This window comes from Mus pahari, chromosome 1, assembly GCF_900095145.1.
Source record: "Mus pahari chromosome 1, PAHARI_EIJ_v1.1, whole genome shotgun sequence".
NCBI lineage: Eukaryota > Metazoa > Chordata > Mammalia > Rodentia > Muridae > Mus > Mus pahari.
In genome coordinates this window covers 149,536,608-149,561,955 of record NC_034590.1, presented here as the reverse complement: position 1 = coordinate 149,561,955, position 25,348 = coordinate 149,536,608, and the positions used below count along the sequence as shown (strand labels likewise).

The 25,348-nt window shown below is 43.6% G+C and overlaps 1 protein-coding gene across 3 annotated transcripts in view; it reads right to left on the bottom strand.

Moving 5' to 3' along the window:
* Window positions 1–25,348, bottom strand: part of Pde6c (phosphodiesterase 6C) — a 55,159-nt gene that overhangs the window by 1,753 nt on the left and 28,058 nt on the right. For 2 of the 3 annotated variants that reach the window (XM_021202873.1, XM_021202877.1), the window contains exons 11-21: window positions 24,850–24,918; window positions 22,558–22,704; window positions 22,214–22,321; window positions 21,722–21,831; window positions 15,246–15,333; window positions 8,919–9,019; window positions 6,331–6,438; window positions 6,165–6,228; window positions 2,183–2,257; window positions 2,010–2,093; window positions 1,325–1,484 (exon numbers count right to left, since the gene is read on the bottom strand). In XM_021202873.1, the coding sequence (XP_021058532.1) occupies window positions 1,325–1,484; window positions 2,010–2,093; window positions 2,183–2,257; window positions 6,165–6,228; window positions 6,331–6,438; window positions 8,919–9,019; window positions 15,246–15,333; window positions 21,722–21,831; window positions 22,214–22,321; window positions 22,558–22,704; window positions 24,850–24,918 (1,114 nt within the window). The remainder of the gene's footprint in view (window positions 1–1,324; window positions 1,485–2,009; window positions 2,094–2,182; window positions 2,258–6,164; window positions 6,229–6,330; window positions 6,439–8,918; window positions 9,020–15,245; window positions 15,334–21,721; window positions 21,832–22,213; window positions 22,322–22,557; window positions 22,705–24,849; window positions 24,919–25,348) is intronic. The other variant, XM_021202878.1, reaches the window with a different exon arrangement.

Sequence of the window (25,348 nt, the reverse complement as noted above, 5' to 3'; positions counted from 1 at the left end):
GGTTGCTTAATGCCCAGCTCTCACTTCAGAGGTTAAGAGCTTGGAGAGAAGGCCCTGCCTTTCCCCAAGGACACAAAGCAGTGAGAACACACACCCATGAACACCCATGAACGCTTTAATGAGTGGGCCCAGGGGGATCAGAAAGCCCTGCCTTTATTCTGTTGAGGGACATCCATAACTTTGGTTTCTCCACACCCAATGAACAGTAAATCTGACCAAGCAGTACACTTGTATAAAAGCATCTTCTTTCAAGGTCTCCTGCACAGATTGTTTGCCAATAGGAATTGCTTACAAAGCGTATGGTGCTAACCTTTGCAGACAGACATTAATGTCTCAGGCTCAGTAGGAAAAGGGCTTGCCACTCAGGCACAGGGACCCAAATTTGAGAACCCAGAATCCATGTAAAAAAGCTGAGCATGGTGGTAGATGCTTGTAGCTCCAGTACTCAGGTGTCAGGGATGTGAGGTAGAGACAGGTAGATACATGAGACTAGCCAGCCAGCTTTGCTGAATAGGTAAGCTCCAGGCCAGTGACCACACACACACACACACACACACACACACACACACACACACACACACAGGAGCAACCCACCACCACCATCTAATCAGCATTCTGCTTTCTGAAATGCTGGGAATCCAAAAGAGGGGTTTTGGACATGCTAGAATAGATTCTGCCATTGAGCCCAGCATCCCACTATGAATATGAACATTCAGTTGAACAACTAATAGTTCATCCATTGTAAGCACTTTAACATGCTTTCTGAAAACAATGATAAACCCGATAGGTGACTGCAGGAGTTGCAATTTCAAGCCAGAGTCGGTAGCACCATGTGAAGCTATCTGGGAGACAAACAAACACTGGGGTTTTCTTCAAGCCTCCCCAAGTGGTTGGCCAACTTTAACTTTACCTGTAGGACTTCCTTAAAATGTAAATCTGTAAAATCCCCGTGTATAACCTAGAGAGAGTTTCCAGACTTCCAGACAAGTTGCCCAGCGTTTCATAGTGAGCACTATGTTCTTGGCTATTCCTGACTCCTGGCCCTATGTTTTATTGAGAAGCCCTAGGGCCACCTTCGAGAGGGGTGCTAGTGCCCAGTTGTAGCCCCTGCTGTACGTGGACCAGTCCCCTCCACCCAGAATTATGCGAAAGACCTTGTCTGGGCAGCAAAATAACCCTGAAAACCATAAACGTCTTCCCTTACCTGCCTGCACCAGCAAGGCAGCTTCCTGTTAGTACATAAGGTCTGTGTTTCTGTCAGGTGACCCCCCCCTGCCCTGCCCGCCCCCACCCCCATACATAGCAAACGCTGAATCCAGCTAACCTTTTCCATCTGAGGCTGCTCCTTCTTCCTGCTTTCCCGCCTCCTCTTCAGTCACCCTCACCTTCGCCTCGTACTCCTCCGCCAGGGATTTCCATTCCACCCTGTTATTCTGAAGGCCGTTCAGCATGGGTGTGATCTCTCCGTGAAACCGAGAGAACTCCTGCAGAAGAAGTGGAGATGGAGGAGACTGGTTAATCAGACAGTTGACTTTCAGTAGTGTTCTGGAGTAGAAGAGAAGCTGTGAGCTGGGCAGTGTTGGGAGCTGCTGGGGTGAGCCTGTCTGCTTCTGAAGCTTGGGAAAGGTGGGTGCTCTTTGTGTCTGTCAAGTAGGTCTGTGCATGGCTCACATGTGAGTTCTTGTACATTTTATTCCACTCTGAATAAATAAACGTGAGTGCGCAGACTACTCGGGGCGGAATGACCCAATGGCTTTCTTCCTTAGTAACTTTTTTTTTTACATTGGTTAGTTTTAATTTATTTATTAGATAAGGTCTTGTGATATATCCCAGGCTGGCCTGAAACTTAGCATGTAGTCCAAGGTGAGTTTGAAATCTTAGCCCCCTGCCTCCTGAGTGCTGGGATTGCAGGTGTGTACCACCACACCCAGATCACGCTAATGTTAGTTGGAAAGAAAACTTCTCAATGAAATGATTATACACTTCATTCAAATAATTTGTTTACATACCTTATATACGAAAGTACAAACAAAATCAATAAATCCCACTTGAAGTTTTGGGAGTTCGTCCTTTTTGCTTCTGTCCATCATAGGCTAGAAAGAGAAGTGAATCCTTTTAAGGTGTTTTCCACGGGTTAGGGGGGGGTTTCTAATGGGTAACACAGTGGTGAAGGGGTCTTTACAATTGGTTGCTGCTGCAGCACTGTTCTTTCCAGATCTCCTTGTTCCCAAAATTCATTTGCAACCAGAAGTGCTACCTGCAAAACACAGAGGCATGGTTTGTGAGACCCCGTGCTAGCGGAGAACTCTAAACATGTTAGCATGAGTGGTATCTGAGCGTAGGATTTCCAGCCAATGCTTGAGCTGCTGTCAAGCTATCTGCTCTGGAGTTATAAAAAGACGTCTATGGGAGGTTTCTGGACCAACTCTGAAGACAGTGTCTTGAAGTTATGTCTATCATTTCTCAGTGAAGAGGGAAATTGGAGGATATTGAGTTTCTCAAACCAAACTGCCTTGGGCCCTCATGGTTTCCAAACCTGTTTTAATCTGCTGTGGTCATCTTGCATAGGTCTGCATATAGTGAACACACACACAGACACACGAGATGGTACACACAAATCTTGACAGCAGTGAGAGGTTAATTCATATAATGAAAAACTAATACACCCTGATGATTGACAATGGTTAGCTGACCAACACTGGCGTAAACTAGGCTTGCCAAGAAGGATGCGATGAGATACTGTCTTTCTGATGCTCACGGTGCAGTTTGCCCTCAGTGTCGTACATGCTACAACACTAACAGGCTTCCTGATAAGGATGATGGAGTGGGGAGGGAAGAGACCCTTCGTGCCAGAGGGAGGTGGTGTTTGTCGTACCACTGAAAATGAGTGGTAGTTCTTTAGATTAAAAAGGTGGACAAGGCTATGCCCTGGGAGAAACAGACTACCTGAGGCATATCCAAGAGTTTAGAGTATGTGGTGACAGCTTGGGGTGATGGGGGATGACCCTAGGAGTGTGAGGATAAACTTGGGGAGGATGAACTTAGCTCTCCAGGTCAAAGCTTCCTTCAATATCAAATGGTTATTTCTGTACAAGTTTTGTGGGAAGAAAGTAGACTTCTTGTTTGTTTGTTTTTTGAGACCATGTCTTATTATGTTACCCAGTACAGCCCTGAGCTCATAAGCATCCTATTTTGGTGTCCCTGGTTCTAGTATTATAGTTGTGTATCATCATGCCCCGCTCAAAAAAATGCATTTCTTGGGCTGGAGAGATGGCTCAGTGATTAAGAGCACTGACTGCTCTTCCAGAGGTCCTAAGTTCAATTCCCAGCAAGGACATGGTGGATCACAACCATCTGTAACAAGATCTGATGCCCTCCTCTGGTGTGTCTGAAGACAGCAACAGTGTATTCATACATACAAATAAATCTTTTAAAAATGCATTTCTTAAAAAAAATGAATAAGTGCATTTGGAAACGTCTGCATTGTGTCACCGAGAATCCTTTGTAGCCATGGAGCAGTCAGCAGAGCTCTGTAAATAATTCAGGTCAGAGGACGGAAGAGGGCGTTGAGTCATGAATGAAGATCAGCTAGGAGGCCAACACTAGACGTCCCATCAAAGACTGGATACATTTTTTTTTCCTTTTTAAGATGTGGTTTCATGAAGCCCAAGCTGGCTGAAAATTGAGTAGGTAACCAAGGATGCCCTTGAACTTTTGGATCTCTACCCCTAAAGCGGTGGGATTAGAGGCATATACCAACACGTCCAACTTAGGTGGTGCCGGATTCTGAACCCAAGGCTTCCTGCACTCTCCCCGCTGAGGATCCATCCTCAGTCCTGGATACAGCCTTAACAGGGACCATATTAGGTGTGATAGAGAGAAAGGATTTGGAAATGATGGTGAGCTCAAGGGAGACCCTGGGTGTCTGGTTTAAGCATGACATTATACATACATACATACATGCTGGAGTGATAGCTCAGTGGGTAAACACCACCCTGCAACACAACCCTGAGGAGCTGAGTTCAAATCCCCAGCATCCATGTAAAAACCCAGGAAGATCTATAACACCCACATAATACTTATATCAGAATTCAGGTGAACCCTTGAAGCTCACCGACTGGTGAGCTTAGCTCAAACAGCAAGTTCCAGGTTCAGTAAAGAGACCTTAACTCAAGGCAAAGAGCTTTTGAGAAAGACATCCCAACTTTGGCCTCTGGCTTCCACAAGCCCATGCATGGATGTGCACTCCTGCACACACACACACACATACACACACACACACACACACATACACACACACACAAACACACTCACCAAGAGTACAAAAGGAAGAGCATAATTTAAATGCTTCATTTTCTGACTTGACAGTGAAGCTCAGAATGAGCAACCTCAAAATATTTTATGCTGAAGGAATTTGGCAAAACCTCAGAGCAGGTTCACACTTGCCTTCCCCAACCCCTCCCCCACTAAAGCAGGTTATGAAGCTTGAGAAAGACAGCTTGACCTTCCCCTGAAGCTGATCTGAAGACCTCATTCAAGAGGTTCCCCTCACCAGTGGAGGAAGGGAGCTGAGGCAGAGGAGCCAAGTCCTTGAGCAATTGGCCTTCCTAAGATCCCCGGGTTATTAACGTTCTCCAGTCGAGTTTCTCCAAGAACTACATTTTCATCAATTCTTGCATTAGAATATGTGAGGATACAGGGCTGGAGAAATGTCTCAATGGTTGACAGTGAACACTGCTCTTCCAGAGGACCTGGGTTTTGTTCCCAGCACTCACATCAGGTCACAACTCCCTGAGACTCCAGCCCTAGGAGATCCCATACCTTTTCCTGAGCTCCACACGCATATGCACGAGCATACACAAACACACACGCATGCACACACACACACACACAAACACACGTGTGCTCCACACGCATAAGCACACACACACACATGCACACACATTTGCACACAGAGAGACATAGTCTCTCTCTACCCCCCTCCCTCCCATATTTATATGTTTTTTTAAATACACAATGGTAACTCTCTTGAGTTTACTTATGAAGGCCCTGGGCCATGTAAAACTTACATAAATGTATACGCCTTTCTCTTTACAAACTATCTTTTCCTCAGGATCCACAGCCACAAACCAGAGATGGCTGAAAACAAGGTGTCTGCCCTCTCCCACAGTGCAGTCCTAATGACTTTTTCTTTCTAAATGGAATCAGGATAGGCAGCTGAACCGAAGTAATCCTGGCTCTACTGCTGAAGGTTTCACCTAGATATCACTGAAAAGGGGCAGCCTCTTCCATCCGGTTAATGAGAGGACAGGTAGCTAAGCACCCCCTCATCACCTTCATCCCAAAACAGACGACGAACAGCCCTGAGTGTGGACCCCCAGTCAGTACCTTCCAGTAAGTGAGAGTGCATTCTAGAAGAGACCTCGGGAGCAAGGCCAGCTAAGTAGAATGAACCATCGTTCCACTGGGGCCTCTTCTGACTCACCTCCCATACTGAGGAGATCGCGTGTTGAATTCATTTAATAGGTCTTACTATGTAGCTCAGGTTAGCACTGAATCCTGTACCCTGCCTCAGCTCCCTCACGAGCAGTCAGACTCTCTAGGACTGAGCCGTCATGTTTGGAGAATTCTACATAAAAAATAGCTTGTCTAAAAATAAGGAATTCTGGCTCCACTCTCACCCTCACACTTTATTCCCAAAGTCTTCTACGTTTTCCTTGTTCTGGGACATTATCCAGTGACCCACTGGCCTGCTGCTGTTTGTAAACATAAAATAGGACTCTGTCATTGTCAAAGAACACTGAGTGGCCTTTCATAGGATTCAGGCAGCTCCTGGTGCATGACAGGAAAAGAAATGCCCCAGGACTTACCTGACTCGACCTCCTAGGGCTTGGTGATGGCAGACAGGTCACAGGTGTGTGAATGACAGGTCACAGGTGTATGGCAGGTCACAGGAGGTGTAACTGACAGATCACAGGTGTGTGGTGGATCACAGGTGTTTAAATGACAGGTCACATGTGTGTGGATGACAGGTCACATGTGAGTGGATGACAGGTCACAGGTATGTGGTAGGTCACAGGGGGGTGTAACTGACTGACAGGTCACGGGTGTGTGACTGACAGGTCACAGGTGTGTGACAGGGAAGGAAATGCTGTGGGACTTGCCTGACTCTGCACCTCCCAGGGTTTGGTGATGGCAGACAGGTCACAGGCAGTCATCATCATGGCCCTTATGAAGAAAAGAAGAATTACTAAAGTAATGAATACAAAATACTAAAAAATACAAAACACGCTGTTTTGCCCAAAAGGAGGAAACATTCTGGCTGCTCACATGATGATCTCCTTTTTGGTCGGGTCGGCAGTTACATATTTGATGGTTTCTTCTTCACTTTGCATCTGCTCACAGGTATCCACAATCTTTTGAAACATGGTTCTCTTCCTGGAAAAGATACAGCTGTGCAATGATTTTTCCACAGAGAATGATCTTAAATGCTTGCCTTTCATAGTCTATGCTCCCACCGTGTCTCAGGCTGTCTGCCGAGCAGGGACCAAGAGCCAGGATGGAAAGCAGGCAATTCTGACTCTCCCTGGCAGAGAAGGGGCTGGAAGCAGAAAAAGCACAAACCGCAGAGCAGGGAGAACCCACAACCATCTGAGTACAGTAAAACCCAAAAGTTCAAACAAGAAAAAAGCCAAAGAGACCCAGGGGCCACGAGTTGTACCAATGTAGCACACACGCCACCAGAAACACAGAAGCCGATATTCATGGATGGCTGATCTCATTGGCAATTAGGAAAACACAGATCTCAACAAGAGGATATCACCCCATGCTCAATAGGTTAGCAAATGGGAATCCAAATGTGCCCTTCGGAGAATCTTGGCTTATTGCTGGTAGGGTGTCAGTGGTGGAACCTGATGCTGCAAAGCGGCACATACAAAACACATGCACACACTCCATATTCCCACTCAAATGTATAGAAACTCACATATATAGTGCACAAGGATCTGCAACGTAGCATCATGGGCAATCAAGGAAATAAGACACAATCTGAATTTATATATATGGAGGAGTATAAGAGAATTATCTAACAATTGAGCACTGTACAACTGAAGCAAGTGACTTGGCACTCCTATTGTTTGTTCATATGTCTATTTACGTATGTGTGTGTGTGTGTGTGTGTGTGTGTGTGTGTGTGTGGTGTGTGTGTATGGGGGAACAGGTGAGTACACTTCTGGGTGTAAAAGCCAAGCTGGACATCAGATGTCTTTGCTTGATGTGCTTGATGCCACCTTCTCTACCATTCCCTTTGCATGCTGGAGTTACTGGTGCTTCCTGACATACTCAGCTTTGTGTATGGATGCTAGGGAATCCAAACTCAGAACTTCATGCTTATATGGCATTTACTGAGCTTCTGGACATCCCTTTTATTAGCTCTTAACTGCATTGTTGTTTGGCTGCATCAGTCTTGAATCTGATTCGCTAGTGAATGCCTTATAATCAATCCAGTTGTAGTGCCTCAACAGGAATATTTTTAACCATCTAGAAGAGTCGTGAACAAAGGCAAACCCTTACACAATGCTATGTGGGAAAAGCAAGTTGCAGAAATATATTTGCAAACACTCTGGTGTCATATGTGGGGAAAAAAAAATCGCAACACACTCAACAGTACCACATAGGAACAGGAGTGGAAAGGATGGAACGTATTGGTATCAGAGTCTCTCTTTGGAAGGTGAGAGGACTTTCCATGATGAAACTGGGATGGAGGGCCCCAACTGCATCATGATTTCCATTTCTATCCTTAAAAATGAAACTCCCAAGCTCATGAGACACAAGGGGTTACCACTGGTGGGATGTGAGCCCTGGGTATCTGGAAACCATGTTATTCTAAGCACTTGTCACAGCTGAACCGTTTAATAGTTAGAATTTTTTAAAGGAGGGTTCACAAGGTAAATTTTGACTGTGCAAAAGACGTCACCTATTATCTGGATCCTATAAATAGCCCACCTCTTTCTAATCAAAGTTCCCCACGAAACCTTATATTTTACTGAGAAGAAACTGTGCATACACTTGGCACATCTGGTCTCCTTGGCCCTCTGCTGTGTAAAACTCAAGTTTTGTGAATTTAGTTTTTGTGTTCCAATCATGGAGATTGTTCAACCCCAAACTCTCACAGGATCAAATTTCTGAGCCCCAAATACCATATACCAGAGTCTGGCAAGAATTCTACCACTGAACAAATCCAATTAAATACTAGATTCTAAACACTGTGAGTTACCAGGACACAAAACCACATGTGCAGTTTTGTGACATTCTTTAAGCAGTGCACACTGTTTTCTTCCGTTTGAGCTTATTTATTTATTTATAAATTTAACGTTTTGTTTTGTTTTTCGAGACAGAGTTTCTCTGTATAGCCCTGGCTGTCCTGGAACTCACTTTGTAGACCAGGCTGGCCTCGAACTCAGAAATCTGCCTGCCTATGCCTTCCGAGTGCTGAGATTAAAGGCGTGCACCACCATGCCCAGCTGTTTGAGCTTTCTTAGGTCATAGGTTATTTAACAGGAGAGGCTTGTTTTTTCAAAACTACATCTCCAAAATAGAGTAAGTTCACTGTCAGTCAACTATTTTGAGGAAATCTGGCATTCCAAAAAGAAAACAGATTTGTGAGCCTGTTCTAAAACATTTTATGTATGTGTGTGGATGACCACAGAGGCCAGATGGGACATCATATCCCTCAAGTTGAAGTTACAGGACAGGCCACTGTGAGCCACCTAGTGTTGGTCTTGGAAGCCCAACCCTAGCCCTTTGCAAGAATATCAAATGCTCTTAAATAATCTCTCCATGTCTTTTGATGTCAGTGCAGTTCATGGAAGGTAGGACACAGGGCCCAAGGGCATCCTGACACCCAGTCTTGTACTTACTTGAAATAGAGTGCCAGGTCAGTTGCTATTATTGCAACCTCGAACAAATGGATCACCGTTTCAAACTGCCGCTTGCTTAGATTCCGGAAGATGTTTAAACTCTGTAAGATGAACAATCCACAATAAAATATAGCCACCAATTAACCTTTGGTTCAACAAACAAACAAAACAAAACACACTTAGTGAGATAATAGCCTGCCTTTCTACCTTTTTTGATGTCTGTTTTTAAAATAACTTCTTTATTTTTATTTTTATGTGCATTGGTGTTTTGTGTGTACATATGTCTGTGTAAGGGTGTTGGATGCCCTGGAGCTGTAGTTACAGACAGCTGTGAGCTGCCATGTGGGTGCTGGGAATTGAAAGAGCAGCCAGTACTTTTAACCACTGAGCCATCTCTCCAAAGCCCCAGATATCTGGTTCTTTGTTTTTTTTTTTTTGTTGTTATCTTTAATCTCATGATTTAAGTAAATTTCTCTATTCTTTGAGTAAGGTCATTGAAAAATCTAAAAATGAGCTCAGCAACATTATCTACATCTTTAGAATAAGTAAGGTGTTCTCTTTCAGGACCACATGGAAATAAAACAATAGAATAAAAACTTACTTTTATTCATTGAGGCACTGCTGTAAAGGATTTCTGGGGATGTCCAATGGTTAGGCATGTGGCACTGCTGACCAGCTAATTCTAGAGCAACCACGAAACCACTCACTTCTCAGAAACTGCCAACTACACTCATACTCATGTACGCCAGAAAAAAAATAATGACCCTCTCCTCTGATCCTTAAACCGTTTTCTTGCAATATTTTACAAAGAATTAGTAGATTTTTTTTCCTGGGCTTCGCATTAATAATGTCTTCATATATGAATCAGTTTCATTTTCTAGATTATTAGAATATAAAACTCGGAGTGGTTATTAAAAGCCACGGTATTCTGGATGGACCATTTTAGTTATGCAGGACAGAGGTCAGACGTACAATGGTGTGGCCAAGTGAAGGCTCTGGTGATAAAGCACAGGACTATTCCACTGGAAAGAGAGAGGCAACGGTCTGTAGGCCTGGATGGAGAGACGGGGTAATGTGCTGCAGAAAGGAGTACCAAACTGAATTCCAGACTAATAAGACCAAATTTCTTATGCCCTACCAGCTTCTAAGTGCTTCATGAATATTCTTATTAATCTTTGGAAGACCATAGCACAGAGAAGGTAAGCAACTTGCTTTAGGTTAAACAGTCAGAGCAGGGCAGACCCTGGTATCTGAACCAATAAAACCTGTCCACACAGTGGGTGGTCTCAGCTTTTTATCCCACACTGCCTTTCAGCAAGAAGTCCAGGAGCAGGTCCCAGCCCCAGTATGGATAGCTGTGTACCCTGGACACAGTCCTACCATCTGCCTTTGTTTTCTCAGTTGGGTAAACTTGTCCTTCCAACCGCCTACCACTTAGTCTGTGCTCAGTAAAGACCCATGCAAGGTCACGTCCAGTGAAGCAAACCCACGTAATCTCTCAGAAATGAAAATTTCAACAAACTAACTCACTGTTGGGTCTTTGTTATGATAATAGTACTTTACAGGGTTTTGAGACCAGCTCCAGGTTCAAATAAAATTAAACAAATCTTTAAACCAAATTCCAAATCTGGCTGTCAGTCATTCCAGGAGACTTGGGGTTTTGCCCACAAAGTCAAGTTCTAGACATAACAAGTTTTCATGAAGGCCATCTTTTTATAGCATCTGGAACAAGAACTGGCATTTTTGCAAAGCGTGTGTAACTGGTAGACAGGAATCTATCATTTGTTTTGTTAAAATATTGAGTTCAAGCTGGGTGGTGGTGGCACACACCTTTAATCCCAGCACTCAAGCAAGCAAATCTATGAGTTCAAGGTCAGCCTGGCCTACTGAGTGAGTTCTAGGACAGATAGGGCTACACAGAGAAACCCGTCTTGAAAAAAATCAACCAACCAACCACAAACCAACAAATACTCATTGTGGTCACTGTTGCAACAATAGTCAGTGTTTTTAGATGGGTAGAATCAAGCAAAGGCCAGAAAACTCCCAGATTACAGGAGAAAAAAACTGTTCTTACTCAGAACAACTGTTCACAATGACACCACAAGACAGCTCAGTCCAGTCTAATGTGGGTTTTGCCTGTATGTTTTGTTGTCTTTCTTTCTTTCTTTCTTTCTTTCTTTCTTTCTTTCTTTCTTTCTTTCTTTCTTTCTTTCTTTCTTNCTTTCTTTCTTTCTTTCTTTCTTTCTTTCTTTCTTTCTTTTTCTTCAGATTTTATTTTTTTTAAAGATTTATTTATTTATGTGTATGCGTGCTCTACACATATTCCTGCATGACAGTAGAGGGCATCAGATCCCATTACAGATAGTTGTGAGCCACCTGTGGTTGCTGGAATTGAACTCAGGACCTCTGAAAGATCAGCCGGTGATCTTAACCACCGAGCCATCTCTCCAGCCCCAAGTTTTTGTTTGTTTGTTTCCTTTTGAGTCATGGCCTCATGTAGCCCAGACTATGTAGCCAAGAATAACCTTGTATTTCTGATGCTCTTGCCTCTACCTAACAAGTGTTGGGATTATGGGCATGCTACCACAACACTATGCCACCATGCTACATCAGTGAAGTTCATCCAGTGTTAATGGAATGGCCGTTTCTGGGTGGTAGAATTTGAAGGCTACCATTTCCATTCATATTTTTCTTCCATATTTTACCTATTACTTGAATTTTTATAGTGGACATGGGTAATTTTTAATCCTAGGCTATTAATTCTTAAAGTATATGAGCACGTAATATTTCTTCTTCATATCCTCACACATTGTTCTGAAAGCACTAGGTAGAGAAAGGCAGGTGTGCCAAAACAAACCAGGAGGCCTAGTCTCTAGCCCAGGTCTAGCCAAACCAGCTCCTAATTGTTTAGCTGCTATGTGCACATATGTATGAGTGTGGGTGCTTGTGTGTGAATATGTGTGCTTGTGTGTGTGTATGTGCATGTGTATGTTTGTATGTATGTGTGTGTTTAAGTATGTGCATGTGTGAGTGTCTGTGTTTGTGTGTATGTGAGGGAGAGCGCTGGAGAGTGGTGTGTGTGCGCGCGTGTGTGCGTGCATGTGTGTGTGTGTGTGTATGTTCCTACAAATTTGACTAATAATGTCTCTACCTTTTCACTCAGATCACAAGGTGATTCCTGTCTGGTTTGGAATACAGGCAGTCCTGTCCATCAAACGCTATGAAAAATAAGGACATTTCAGTTCATCAGTATTATGCTATGAGAAACAACATGTCTGAGGGATGCCCACAAGAGCCACGATTGCTGAATAAATTCCTAGGACTTCTTATGTTAAAAATATGAAAACTTTTAGTGGGCTTATAAAAAGAGGCATCTATTATTAACTAAAGTGTCAATTTTTTGTGCTCAATTTGACTGCTCATAAATGGCCTGTGTGATTGTGTTGTCTAGCAACCATATTGACAAAGCGTTAAGCATTCGCAATTAGAGGCTGAATAGCATTGTCGTTGAAAAGACCGTGTACATTACGGAGAGGCAGTATTCCTTTTTAGAAAGAAGAATAATCATTCATGTAGCCATCAAAGCCAGGTGTTCCAATATGCATCTCCAGTGCTGATCAACACCTCAACCAAAAGCAATAATGGAGAGGAAGGGGTTTGTTTTAGCTTCCAGATCACAGTTCATCACCGGGGAAACCCATGACAAGAACTTAAGTGGGCACTGGCAGAGGAACACTTCTTCCTGGCTTGTTCCACAGACTCACTCTCAGCAAACCCAAGACCACCTGCCCGGGGGTGGCACAGCCCGCAGTGATTTGGACGTTCTGACAACAATTATCAATCAAGAAAATGCCTCATCAACAGGCCCACAGGCAAAACTAATGGAGGCTTTCCTAAACTGAAGAGCCCTCTTCTGAGACGTGCCAAGAATAGCCATCACACCAGGTAGGACTGCAAAATAAACAACATGGACAGACAGAGATAGAAAAGTGCGCCTCTATTATAAACTGTCAAATCCCAGAAGGAAAAACATGTAAGCTACTAGGCGCCTTCTAAGTCCTGTGGTGGGTTACCTGGCTGAAGGCCTTTAAATATTATTTGCCTTAAGAAACACAGTGTGAACCGGGCAGTGGTGGCACATGCTGTTAGTCCCAGCATTCAGAAGGCAGACGCAGAGGCAGGCAGATCTCTGTGTTTGAGGCCAATCTGGTCTACAGAGTGAGTTCCAGGACAGCCATGGTACACAGAGAAGCCCTGTCTCCAAAACCAAACCAAACAACAAGCCACATTAGTTCTTTAGGGGCTGGAGAGATGTCTTGGAGGTTAAGAGCTCTGGCTGTTCTTCTGGAAGACCTGGGTTCAATTCCCAGCACCCACATGGCAGCTCATAACTATCTGTCTAGTTCCAGGGCATCCACACCCTCACACAGACATATATGCAGGCAAAATACCAATGCACATTGAAAATAAAATCATTTAAAAATAGTTCAATAAAAAGGAGAAGTGCAATTGGGCTTATGGATTATAATTGACACTGCCTCACTGTGGTAAAAGAGGGATGCATAGAAAATCCTTCCTCCAGAGCTCCCATGAAGACATTGACACTAGATTCTCAGGTTCCTGAATCTTTCTCATCTACTCCTTCTTTACATTGTTCTAAAAACAGACATCACCCATGCCCTGAATTTTGTGTGGAGAGAAATTCTCTCTGCACATCAGCAACAACTATGGTCTGACTTGAAATGTAGACTCTGGGTTCCAACTCAGGAGAGTCTGGACAGTAAGTGGGAGATAGAGGCATGGGGCTGTGCCTTTACTCACCGTGTTAAACAGATGATTCTGGAGCAGCGGGGCCAGGTGCCTTATCTGAGACCCACCATCTAGACCCACAAAGGATCAACCACTGGAATACAGTTTGTCCCTTCCCAAGCCCATATTGACACCTGAATCTTGGTGTGACAGTGTTAGGTGGAGACGTGAAGAATTAGCTGATTTTCTTGTGGGCCTGGGTTTGTTGTCACAAGAGCATGAGAACACTAGAAAGGGATGGATCCTTAGGTTTTGTCTGCCCTGTGTGTGTCCACATGACCTTCCCTCACAAGGTCCTTAACAGAGGCCAAAGACCGTGGCTGTCTGAGCTGGAAGTTTCCAGACTTCAGGATTCTAAGCCAAAGTAAACTTCTGTTCCACATAAATGACCCAGACTCTGATATTGGTTATAGAAAAAGAAAATCGACAAGCTTCAAGGTTAGAGCATCACAGCAGCATTGTAGCTAAAGAGCTATTACAGCAGGTAAAGGGTAGGCAAGGTATTTGGTGCTTCACTGATCCTTGATTATTAGAACCAATTGTGTCACTTTTACCCCCCTACATTTATAGTCAATCGTTTTTTCTTACAAAATGTCCCCACTTGACTTTCATGGACTTTCATCACTTAAAAGAATTGTGATCTATCTCTGGACTGGAATGGGTCTGTCTATTTGGTTCCTCAGCCTTTAATAAGATTTTATTACAGAAGCTTAGGGGAAAAAAATGCCACTCTCCAGAGAGTGCATTCTTCGTAATGAAGGTGTAATTCTAAGCAAGTTCTCTGGCTGCAAAAAACACTATTTCCTTCATTCTAAAAACAAGTCCTTTGAGTTGCTCTTGGTTTAGAACTGTCTTAATAAAGTGTATTTTGATCATATCTGCAACTTTTCGGCACACCCATAAACCCTTGAAGCAAAGTTAATGAAGGAAAGCACCTTTCCCTATGGAAAGTTAGCAACGATATGCACTGAGTGCCTGTCCTAACGGGTTCAAGAGGTTGGAAGCCACTTCCTGCCTAATCCATCCATGGTCCCTCCCTTTTTTTTCTCCTACCAATGGAGCTTGATACAGGGTCTCTCTTGCAGAAGCAGTTTATCTTGATCTGAGCCTACATCTATTACCAAAATTTGACTTTCTCTAAGGTCCATACCCCACTCTGCAGGATGTGCCCCAGGAGTGAGAAAAACAGTGACTGCATAGCTGTTATCCCTCACCCTTTACATTTATAAATAGATGCTTCAAGGAGCACATAGCCTGGTTACATTCTTTACCTGTGGGCCAAGAGGTCCTGTGACTTTCAGTGCCTCTTTCCTTCTTTTCCTACTTACTCCTTGGCATTCCAAAACCCAAACACAGTACAGCAACTTCTGTCAGTGGGCTGAGACAGGGGTATGCAAACTATCCATGTAAAAGGATACACATCCCAAGTGTCATAACTGAAGGCAACTCTCTTCCAAAGAACTTAGGGTAGTGGTAGATCCAGAACCTGAAAGTTCCCTTAGAGAAAAACTCTGGTACCTCATCCTGCAAGAGAGACTTGCTATATTCCAGGTGATGTCGCTCTAAAATGGAAGTCCCATGAAGCCTTGCAAGTGGAGATGTGGACCTAGGAAGAAGAGGATACAGCAGAGCTTCATTGGCTCAGAGATTACACACAAATCCATACTATATAGTGACTTCAATCTTCTAGAATTTTTCTCTATGTCTTGACTCCTTCCCTTCTCAGTGTCTATGAAATGGCCAAATATTGGGAAAAACATTTTTAGCTTAGAAAGTAAGAATGTGTTACACGATGCACATGCCTTTAATCCTAGTTCTTGGGAAGCAGGCAGATTGACCTCAGTGAGTTCAAGGCCAGCCTGGTCTACATGAGTTTCAAGACAACCAGACCTACGTAGTAAAACTATCTCCAAAAACAAATAACATAGCAATAGTAAAAAGGTGTAGGGACTCCAATGTATAAGTTATTAAATGATATAAAATGTTAAGTATGGTCTAACTCATGGAAATAAAATCTTTAGGTTCTCTGGACTTGTGGTGCTGTTCTGTGAGTTATGTAACATCTAGCAACTGAGGAAGTTCATGAGCTATTTACATAGAAAGTTTTCATTAAGAGTTTCCAAGCAGGGCCTTGTGGTTACAAATCTGTAACCAAGAGGATGAGACAAAAGGATTGAGGCCAGCTTAGGCCCTGTCTCAAAAAACAATAAATTAATTAAAAATAAACAAATAAATATAGGAGATCCAGGAAATAAATGCAAATCAGTATAAAGTATCCTTTCTTTCCTCCCAAAATGCAGTAGTGTATGTTTAACAATCTCCACTTGTTAAGAACTAAGGATACCTCCTTGGGCTCGAGAACCCCACTCCTGGTACGATTTGTCTTCAGTGCCTCCTGTGCTAGGAGAGGGGAAAACACAGTGAACATAAAAAGGTAAAGGGAAGAAAGAGCAACAAGAGGCTGAGGCCAAAATCCTGCAAGTCCTGGGAAGATTCTCCATGGAAATACAAATAAGTGTTTTTAAGGACGATGTCAGAAACACAGGTGGCCCCCTTAGAGAACTTTCATTTTGCTTCACAAAGAACAGAACTTTGTTGGGGAGGACACAGTACCATATCACCAATGGATGTGGTAAACCAATATTATAATTGATCATTTAAAACAAACATGTCAGTATCTACACCGTGTCTGCACCAAAGACTTCTTTTTAAGTTTAGTTTCAATTAGACAAGAATAAAATGTTTAAATCTTTTAAGAGATTGCAGACTGTTCATCTCTAGATAGGATATATATTCTGTACCCTCTCCTCCCACTGCTCAAGGATCACTATGCAAAAGGGAACAGTTAACTAAAAGCAGAGGTCAGGATGAGTCTAAGAACCAGAGACAGTAGATGCCTATCAGGAAATACTGACTTCTAGACATGGCAGGGTGACTGCACATTTGAACTGTGCAAGCCCAAGCCAGACCAACTCCCAGCACGGAGTGAGAGTTGAGCACACAAATCCCACTCCTAGGTGTAGAACTATTCGCAACAGTTAACTGCTGGGGAAAAGAATGACCAATTTTCTCTAAGTGTGCAAACCCTGATAACTTTATCAGGCTCTAGTGGAAGACCACACTGAAAAATATTTGGAAAGCACAAAATGGTTCTGTTGAGGAAAAAAGACATAAAGACAGGGAGAGGGGTAGGTCTGGGAAGGGTTGGAAGAAGAGGTGCAAATATGATTAAAATGTTTCTCAAATTCTCAAAGAACTAATAACAAATCATGAAACTTTTAATTGCTTGAATTTGTTATTGTGAAGCTAAATATTTACTCATTCTCGAAATAACCCTTGACATATTACTGCTACATTGAGGAATGTTCCACTACATAGAGAGATTGCCAAACAACAGACAGCAGCATGTCCATCAAAAGTTCTATAAGCAGTTTAAAAGCTCAGAAAATGGGGCACATTGATACCTGGGCCCTTAGACCAATGTACCCAGGACACACAGAGCATTCTCAGAACTGCTTTAAAAATACTTAAAACATATTTAGTGATCAGGAAGCAATTGAGTTCATCAGTTGGAAAAGAACACTGAGAATAACTAGCTTAGACTCTTTAAAACCAACCATCCTGAGAGACAGAAAAAGTCAAAGAAGCTACCCCAGGTTAAAGAAGATTAAAGCACAAAGGACTCTTGACTATATCTCAAGTCAATTGATGGGGTGTGTACTGTGAAGGGCCATATTAAGATAACTGCAAAAAGTCCAAACAACTAGTTTGTATCACCTTCTATCATGTAGCACAACTGGAAAATTTCCTTGGGATCAGGGTGAGGTTGCTGTGTCTCACTATGTATACCCCTCTAATCTTGGGAAACCCATGCTGAAGTATCTAGGGACAATATGCCTGGGTGTCTACAGATGACTCACAAAGACTTGAGTAACAGAAAAAGAATCAATATATAAAGTTTGCATATTCACATGAGTATTCATGGAAGAAAACTAATTTGGCATGGTAATTTTCTAGAATGGGAGATTTTGAAGATATCTAAAGGATTCAGAAAAAAATACAAAATTCAGTAACAATTTTCTATTTTTAGGACGTCTGGCCACAGTGAGCTTGACGTATTAAACAGTCCAGTGCATACTGATGTTCTCTAACTGTTCAGGCAAAACTAACCAGAAAGAAGCTTGGACCACAGAAGTGATGTGTGCGGTTTGATCATTTAACCCTCTGGGTTTTCTTATCTTCCAGAGAATAATCTTTGAAGGTTAAAATTCCACCAGGGGTGATGCTTCTCCCCGATGGACTCTCATTCAGTTGTTCCACAGATCTTTGAGGCCATGTGAGCTATTAGGAGACCATCTACAATATTCCCTGAGAAATTTTGAGGTGATGGTGTGGTGACCAAAAGTTGGACTCAGATAAAATTTATCTTAAAATTCAGGAAGTAGGAAGTTGTGTGATTTGTGCAGGAAAGGAACGGGGGGATTAATTCTGTAGTTGTTTAAACAAATGGCCTGTAGACCATCACTGAGAACTTCAGAGAAGACTTGAGATGAGAAAGCCAGTGTGAGATATTCTTCTGTGGAAGCCTACTGATGGCTGGGTGGCGATTCCAGCCAGTCAGGTGGGAAGGCACCTCGCGGATTCTCCCATGAACGTTGGGACACGGATTGTATTCACCCAGCTTTAACCCAAATGTCTGGGATGAAGTGACCAAGAGTGTGGCTTCACTGACCGTCTCATGGTAGATTCCCTGAAGCATCTCCCTAGTCATGTGCTAGGAGCCCCTTCCTCACTCCGGTCTGAAGCACAATCTTACCCAGGCTCAATGAGCATCAGTGGAAATGTGACTCTCTGATTTCCACGTGACAAAAAAAAAATTGGGGGGGAGAAATAATAAGTGGTTGTCTGACAAAGTGTGGCTTAGATGGGCATTTCAATTAAGAGTACATTAAAGAAGTAAACTCTGGGGAGATGGTTCAGTGAGTAAAGGTGCTGGTCACCAGGCCTGAGTTTGATACCCACAAGACCAACATGGCAGGAGAGAAGTGACTCGCCCTCTGACCTCCACATGTACACTGTGGCACTCAGGAACACGAACACACACACACACACACACACACACACACATTCAATAAATATAATTTTAACATTTTTGAAGACTTTCATTTTAAGGAGATGAAACTTCAGTAGGATTAAATACAAAGTATTTCAAGTCATTTCTGGATTACTGTGTCAAACTTTGTGATCTCCAGTTTGGAAATGATGTAAAAAAACGCTGGAGCAAGTGGGGAGGATCACGGTAAACAAAGCGTGGTGGGAGCTGTTGTTCACAGAGCAGCTCCCGCTAGTTGGTGTAGGGCTTGCCTGTAATCTCAGCGTGCAGGAAGCTGAGGCAGGAGGATCATGAGTTTGAGTCAGTTTGCACTATGCACCACACCCCACAAAGTTTTCAAAACCTTAGTGTACTCAATCTGAGAAGAAAATACTTTAGGAAGAAAGAATGAAGATGTTTTAATTCCCTCTAATATATAAAGGAGGGGCCACTGGGTGAGAAACCATGCTTATTCCTGCAGATCCAAAGACACAAACCAGGAGAAATAGAAATTACATATAAGGAGATCAATTTCAGTTCAAAATCCTGAAGAACATCGTTAGAATCATCCAAGAAGAGAGGGAGGGCCATTCCGTGTGAGCAGATGTGCTCTCCATTATGGAAAGCAATCAAGTGGAGACTACAAAATACAGGAAGATGTATGGGGACATCTATAATTCTTAATATTTTTCTTATCACTGCATTTGTCCAAGGAGATGGAAATATCAGAGAATCAAACAACAAGACAGCAAAGGGATGGGAGGGAAAAGAAATCTACAAATGTACAAAGGATGAAACAAAACCAACTGGCTGGGGAAACGAAGTGAGCAGAGTCCACAGGAACTCAGAGGGGCAATAAAAATGTGAAAAAAAAAAAAAACGGGATCTTTCCCGTGCTGTCCGAGGGCATAGTCTGTGAGATAAGGCAGTCAGACATCCCGGAGGCAAGTGATCAGGCCAAAGGCACAGGGTCAAACCCAGAGGTGTCCCCTGTGTCCCAACAGCTTCTGGTCACTCTGCAGGTGGTCTTCCTGCCACCATCAAAGTGAGAACAATGCCATCTTAGTCGGCTTTCCCAATGATTGTACTTGCCAATGTAGCAGTCTCTCTGGGGAATTCCGAGGAATCCTTCCAGGGCAATACAAAGGGGCTCACTGTGGGATTTTTTTTAAAAATGAATAATTAGTTTAAGACTACAGTTGATTCCAGGAACTTAATGAATCTGCCACCTGTGCTGAGGCTGAAGAAGACAGGCTTGTCCCCAATCTGATGTCAAGAAACTCTTCTGTGGCCACACATTCCTTCTGCCAAATATGCAGAAAAGAAACGGCTGGAAAAAGCCAACAGCTTAGATACCAGGCCAATGTGAAGCCTGGGATGCGGCCCTACCCATCTCAAAAAATCCAAAAGCAAGAAGGGACCTCATCTAGCCTGGCTGCTGACTACATCCTAAAACAGGTCTGACTTCATCTTTCTGAGCCTCTTTACTCATCCATAGAAGAGAAATAACATGAGGTGGCAGGAGGTGGAACCAGACGGGCCTACACACAATTTTTGTCAGCTTCTGGCTCACACGAGGTGTTCAACACCACAGACACGGTTGGGACTCAACTGTGATCTCAACTGGGATGGGAGGATTACAAGGTTAAGGTTCGCCTACTCTACATGACTGCACTATCTTGGAAAAGAAGGACAACAAAAAAGAAAGAAAATTAAGTGACAAGGAGATACCCAATAAATCTTTGGGTTTTTTTGTTCTTGTTTTGTTTTGTTTTGCTTTTGGCACAGAAGAGAGAGGACTCCATTGACCCCCCCCCCCCCACTTCCCCCAGGGCCTTTGCCTTAGTAGGGACAGAATGGCCAGCTCAGGCAGGATGTCCTCAGATCAAGCTTCAGTGGAGATGGTACTTTCACAATGAGGGTTGACAGCACAACTGTTCAAAGTGTGAAGAGACTGTTCGGAATGTGCTTTTCATTCACAGAGTACCTTTACCTCAAGTCCCTGATACACGGGTTTCATGGAAGAAATCTCACTTGACTCCCCACAACAGTCCCTGAAAGGCCAATGCTAGAGTCATTTTCAAGTTAAGAAACTGAGTCTCAGAATAAGGGAGTTACCTAAGTTTTCCTTCCAGGAAGTGGTTGGAGCCCACAAACCCACAGACCAAAGCCTATGGTCTCTGGAACACTTCACTACCGCTGGAGGATGGTCACGTGGTAGAACTGAGGGTGACGTGGGGCTGAGGATTTAATATGCTTGATTCCATCCCATCTTTGCAGCTGCACATCATTATTACTATAATCTCGATTGCCCAGATGAGGAAATCAAGACTTGGAAAGTAAATGACTTTTGAATCTAAATCTGCCTGACACAGTCTGCACCTGTATCATTATGCTTCCTTCCTTGGGACAAGAGAAGGGGGTGGCAGGATGTTAGGCTAGAAGACCAGCTAAGAGAGGGAGTGGAAGAACCAAAGGACCAGGAAGTGAAGGATTACAAGCCCCAGAAGACATTTTCTAGCCAGAGCAGGAGAGCAGCTCCCTGGATATACAGGGTAAGCCTAAGATTAATCCATTGGGATATTTGAATGCAATACTCTGATTAAAGTTATGTGAACAAAGCTGGGGGACCTCAGAAGTGGAAGCAGGAGAGAGAGAGAGAGAGAGAGAGAGAGAGAGAGAGAGAGAGAGAGAGAGAGAGAGAGATGCAAACACTATGGGGAAAGAGCAGATGTCACAAGCTTGTAGCCCAGGAGGGAATACAACATCCTGAGACTACAAAAGCAGCAGAGGAGGTGATTGGGCTGCAGATCATGGAGGATGGGGATGGAGCTCTTCCGTCCTCCCCAGCATCTTCCAGCATCCATCAGCACGGGTCAATGTTGTACATACACTTACTTACTTCATTTGGTACAAGTTATTGGTGCCTCTGTGGTCAATGTCATGGCAGAAAGCAGCAGCGAGCATGGCAAAGGCTTCAAGGTCTGTATAGTATTTCTTTAGTCTCCCTGTCTAGAAAGATGCATGAACACATTTATAGAGGTCAACACATCTTGGTCTACTTCAGATGCAGTCCAGTGTGCCTGCAAGGAAGGGGGGGGGTCGCCACGTTTCTACCAAAGATTAGGTTTCTATTTAGTGAGTCTCGTGGCATCCCAGGCCGTTTCAAAATCTAGCAGGTATCTGGATTTTCCTTTAAAATGGAAAGCATATGATTTCTGGTTGACGATCTAGCCAAGTGCTCAGGAAGACCCTACATCTCTGCCATCCACTGCAGAAGGGTTAGAGTTTGTGGGATCGTGACAAACAGGATGCCTCCATTTCTTGTCATTTCTCAAGAGGAGAATAGTCAGAGTTGCAAAGACTTTCAGTGGCTTCCAGCATCAGTACCTACCATTAACAAAGTGAACATGGTCTGCCCCACATTGAATCCATGCCGCCAGTTGTGGTAGGTGACAGGACGGTACCCTTTCCGGACTGTGTACATCCACCTTGTAAGAACCTGTTACCCAAAAGCAACAACACCATTCAGACTTTAGAACAGGACGCTAAAGGGTGGGTGGCCTGGGGCATGCTTATCTGAGATGGTATGCTGGTGCTGTTGACAGAGTTTAAGCCGGTGTATTCACAAAGTTAATGATAGTTTGAAATCCTAACTCGAGCTAATCTTTGGAACCACAGAAAACATTGCTGAAGCCCAGCAACAGAGTCAGCTCTTTGAGGGAACTGCCACCTGACCTCTACAGGCACTTTGAATTTCTCCACCACGTTTATCTCCAAAAACAGCCTCAGCCCGCATTTGACCAGCTCGTGCTCCGTAATGGGGAAGTCGCTGAAACGGAACTCGTACAGGTCTGCTGCTCTCGGGTCCGGCAAGTCCTCCTTCTGTTGGAAGGACAGATTGTTTCACGATACATTCAGCCTATAGCCCATCATGACGTACACCCATTATCAATGGTAAAAGGTTGCTAGGAGGGAATTCGGAGGTGACTCGGCAGCTCCAGTTTATTTGCCCCCAGGTCTGATGACTTGCGTTCAATCCCTGGAACCCACATGGTAATGAGAGAAGTGGCCCCATGAGTTATTCTCTGACCTCTACATGTGCACCATGACACATGATCCACACCTATATCACACACACACACACACACACACACACACACACACACACACACACACACTAAGCAATCAATCAATCAATTAAAAAGAGATACAATGATAAAAGAAACCCGCAAACAAGTCCCTGAGTCACACAGCCAGGTACTGCCTCTATGCTTTCTGTCCTACAATGTCATGGGCCCCTCTCTCTTCCTCCTCTGTCCCCTCTTCTGTCTCTACTCCTCTTCTTGCTTATGCCAGCTCAGTGTACCATCACCTGATAACCAGTAAAACCTCAATTTAGAGCCACATTTAAATTTTCCTAAGTGGGTTTGACTCCAAGTTAATCCCAGGGGCCCTTTTCTTTCTACGGTGAAAATGTTTGATTTTAAACCCACTTCAAAGGGCTTAGGAATATGTTGGGGTAGGGAAGTAAATGAGGCACATAGTCATGACTGTGACTTGGGAGACAAAAAAATAAATTTGCATCTTTTCAATAAAGAGTTTGGTTTAGTGAGATGCTTATAAAACTCGGAAGGCCGGGAGCTCGGGATTACTAGAGACCGCAGCACCATGCTCTCGGTGCTATGCGAGAAACAACAGTTGGGAACCCATCCATCAAATGAGGGAGATGCTGAAGGGGCATCTCTGAGGCTGAGGTCCTAGAAGGAGGAAGAGAAGGAGCAGAAGAGAGGATGGAGAGGGAAGGAGATAGGACTTTCCAGGGCGGGAAACAAGTCATAGAGGAAATAGAGATGAGGAGGGGGACACGGGAGGTCACTGGGACTATCAGGAGGGGGCGGAGTACAAGGAGCCAGCCCAGGCACCAGAAACCAGTTTTACTAAAAGCAACATATGCCACTTGGTGTTTAAATGTATGTAAGCTGATCTCAGGGGAACCTTCAGCTCGTGGAGGGAAGTGACCTGCTTCTCTGTATGATTGTTTCTCTTCAGCACAGTATTGAGGGCACAATGTGCACCGGGCCAACAGTCACTGAGCTGAGTTCCCCTGTAGGTCTCGGGTAGAGCACACAGCTGTTGCCGGCTCCTTCTTGGTGCTTTCTCTTCCATCATGGTCATTGCCCTAAGAAAGGCTGAGCTCTGTCACCCTAGCAGGTATGTCTTCTGGAACGGTCATGCTGCAACACAAAGCTACTAACATGATAAACCTTGCCACAGTCTGCTTGGATCCCGAGGTGCCTCTTGCAATTGTCTAGCTTAGCTATGATTGTACAGGATCTTTGTGGACTGAACTATATTGAACAATGATGGAGAAAAGCAGGAAACCAAAAGGCCAGTGCACTGGATGGTTTTGTGTGTCAACTTGACACAAGCTGGAGTATCCCAGAGAAAGGAGCCTCCCTTGAGGAAATGTCTCCATGAGACCCAGCTGTAAGGCATTTTCTCAATTAGTGATGGGGGGGGGGCATTGTGAATGGTGCCATCCCTGGGCTGGTAGTCCTGAGTTGTATAAGAAACCAAGCTGAGCAAGCCAGGGGAAGCAAGCCAGTAAGCAGCATCCCTCCATGATCTCTGCATCAGCTCCTGACTCCAGGTGCCTACCATGTGTAAGTTCCAGTCCTGACTTCCTTTGGTGATAAGCAGCAATGCAGAAATGTACGCTGAATAAACCCTTCCTCCCCAACTTGCTTCTTGGTCATGATGTTTTGTGGAGGAATAGAAAGAAACCCTGACTAAGACAGCCAGTCTATGGAAGAATTCTTTCTTTCAGCCTTGGATAATGTTAGAAGAAGGGGGAGGGGGAGGGATGGGGGAGGGGAAAAAAGAAGGGGAGGGGGAGGGGAGGGGGAGGACGAGGACGAGGAGGAGAAGAAGAAACTCAACATTTGCTTGAAAAAATCAGAATGTGTGTCCAAACAGGTTTTATTAAAAAGACACACCAGGATCAGAAAGAAGCAAAGAAACACTTACCAATATGGTCAGGAGCTGACTCTCTTCACACTCTTCTATTATCTCTACATTTAACTTCTCTTTAAACTTCTAAAATGGAAAAGCAATAGAGGTGTGGAATTCCTACAAAGATTTCTGTCTGATTACTGCTAAAAAGGAGTTGAGCTATATCTAAAATAGGCTACACATCTGTTACAAATGAAGACATTCTGCATGGGAAGAGACTGATAGCAAAGGATTAGGAAGAACTGTTTCAAAGAAATAACCTAAAACAACTGAGTTCTCTCCTTTTCCAAAATGTAACAGTAGCCATCTTAAAACCAAGCTATGGGCTACCAATAGTCAATAAAGGAAAAAAGGGTTGGTTTTTTTTTTTTGTTTATTTATTTATTTATTGCCAATAGCAGTTTCACATGATTCCTGCCCATGTTCTCACTTTTATCATCTTAAATACTTTAGTTAAATATCTTTTTAATTCTTTTTTTTCTTTTTTTATTATGTTTTCTTGATTTACATTTCA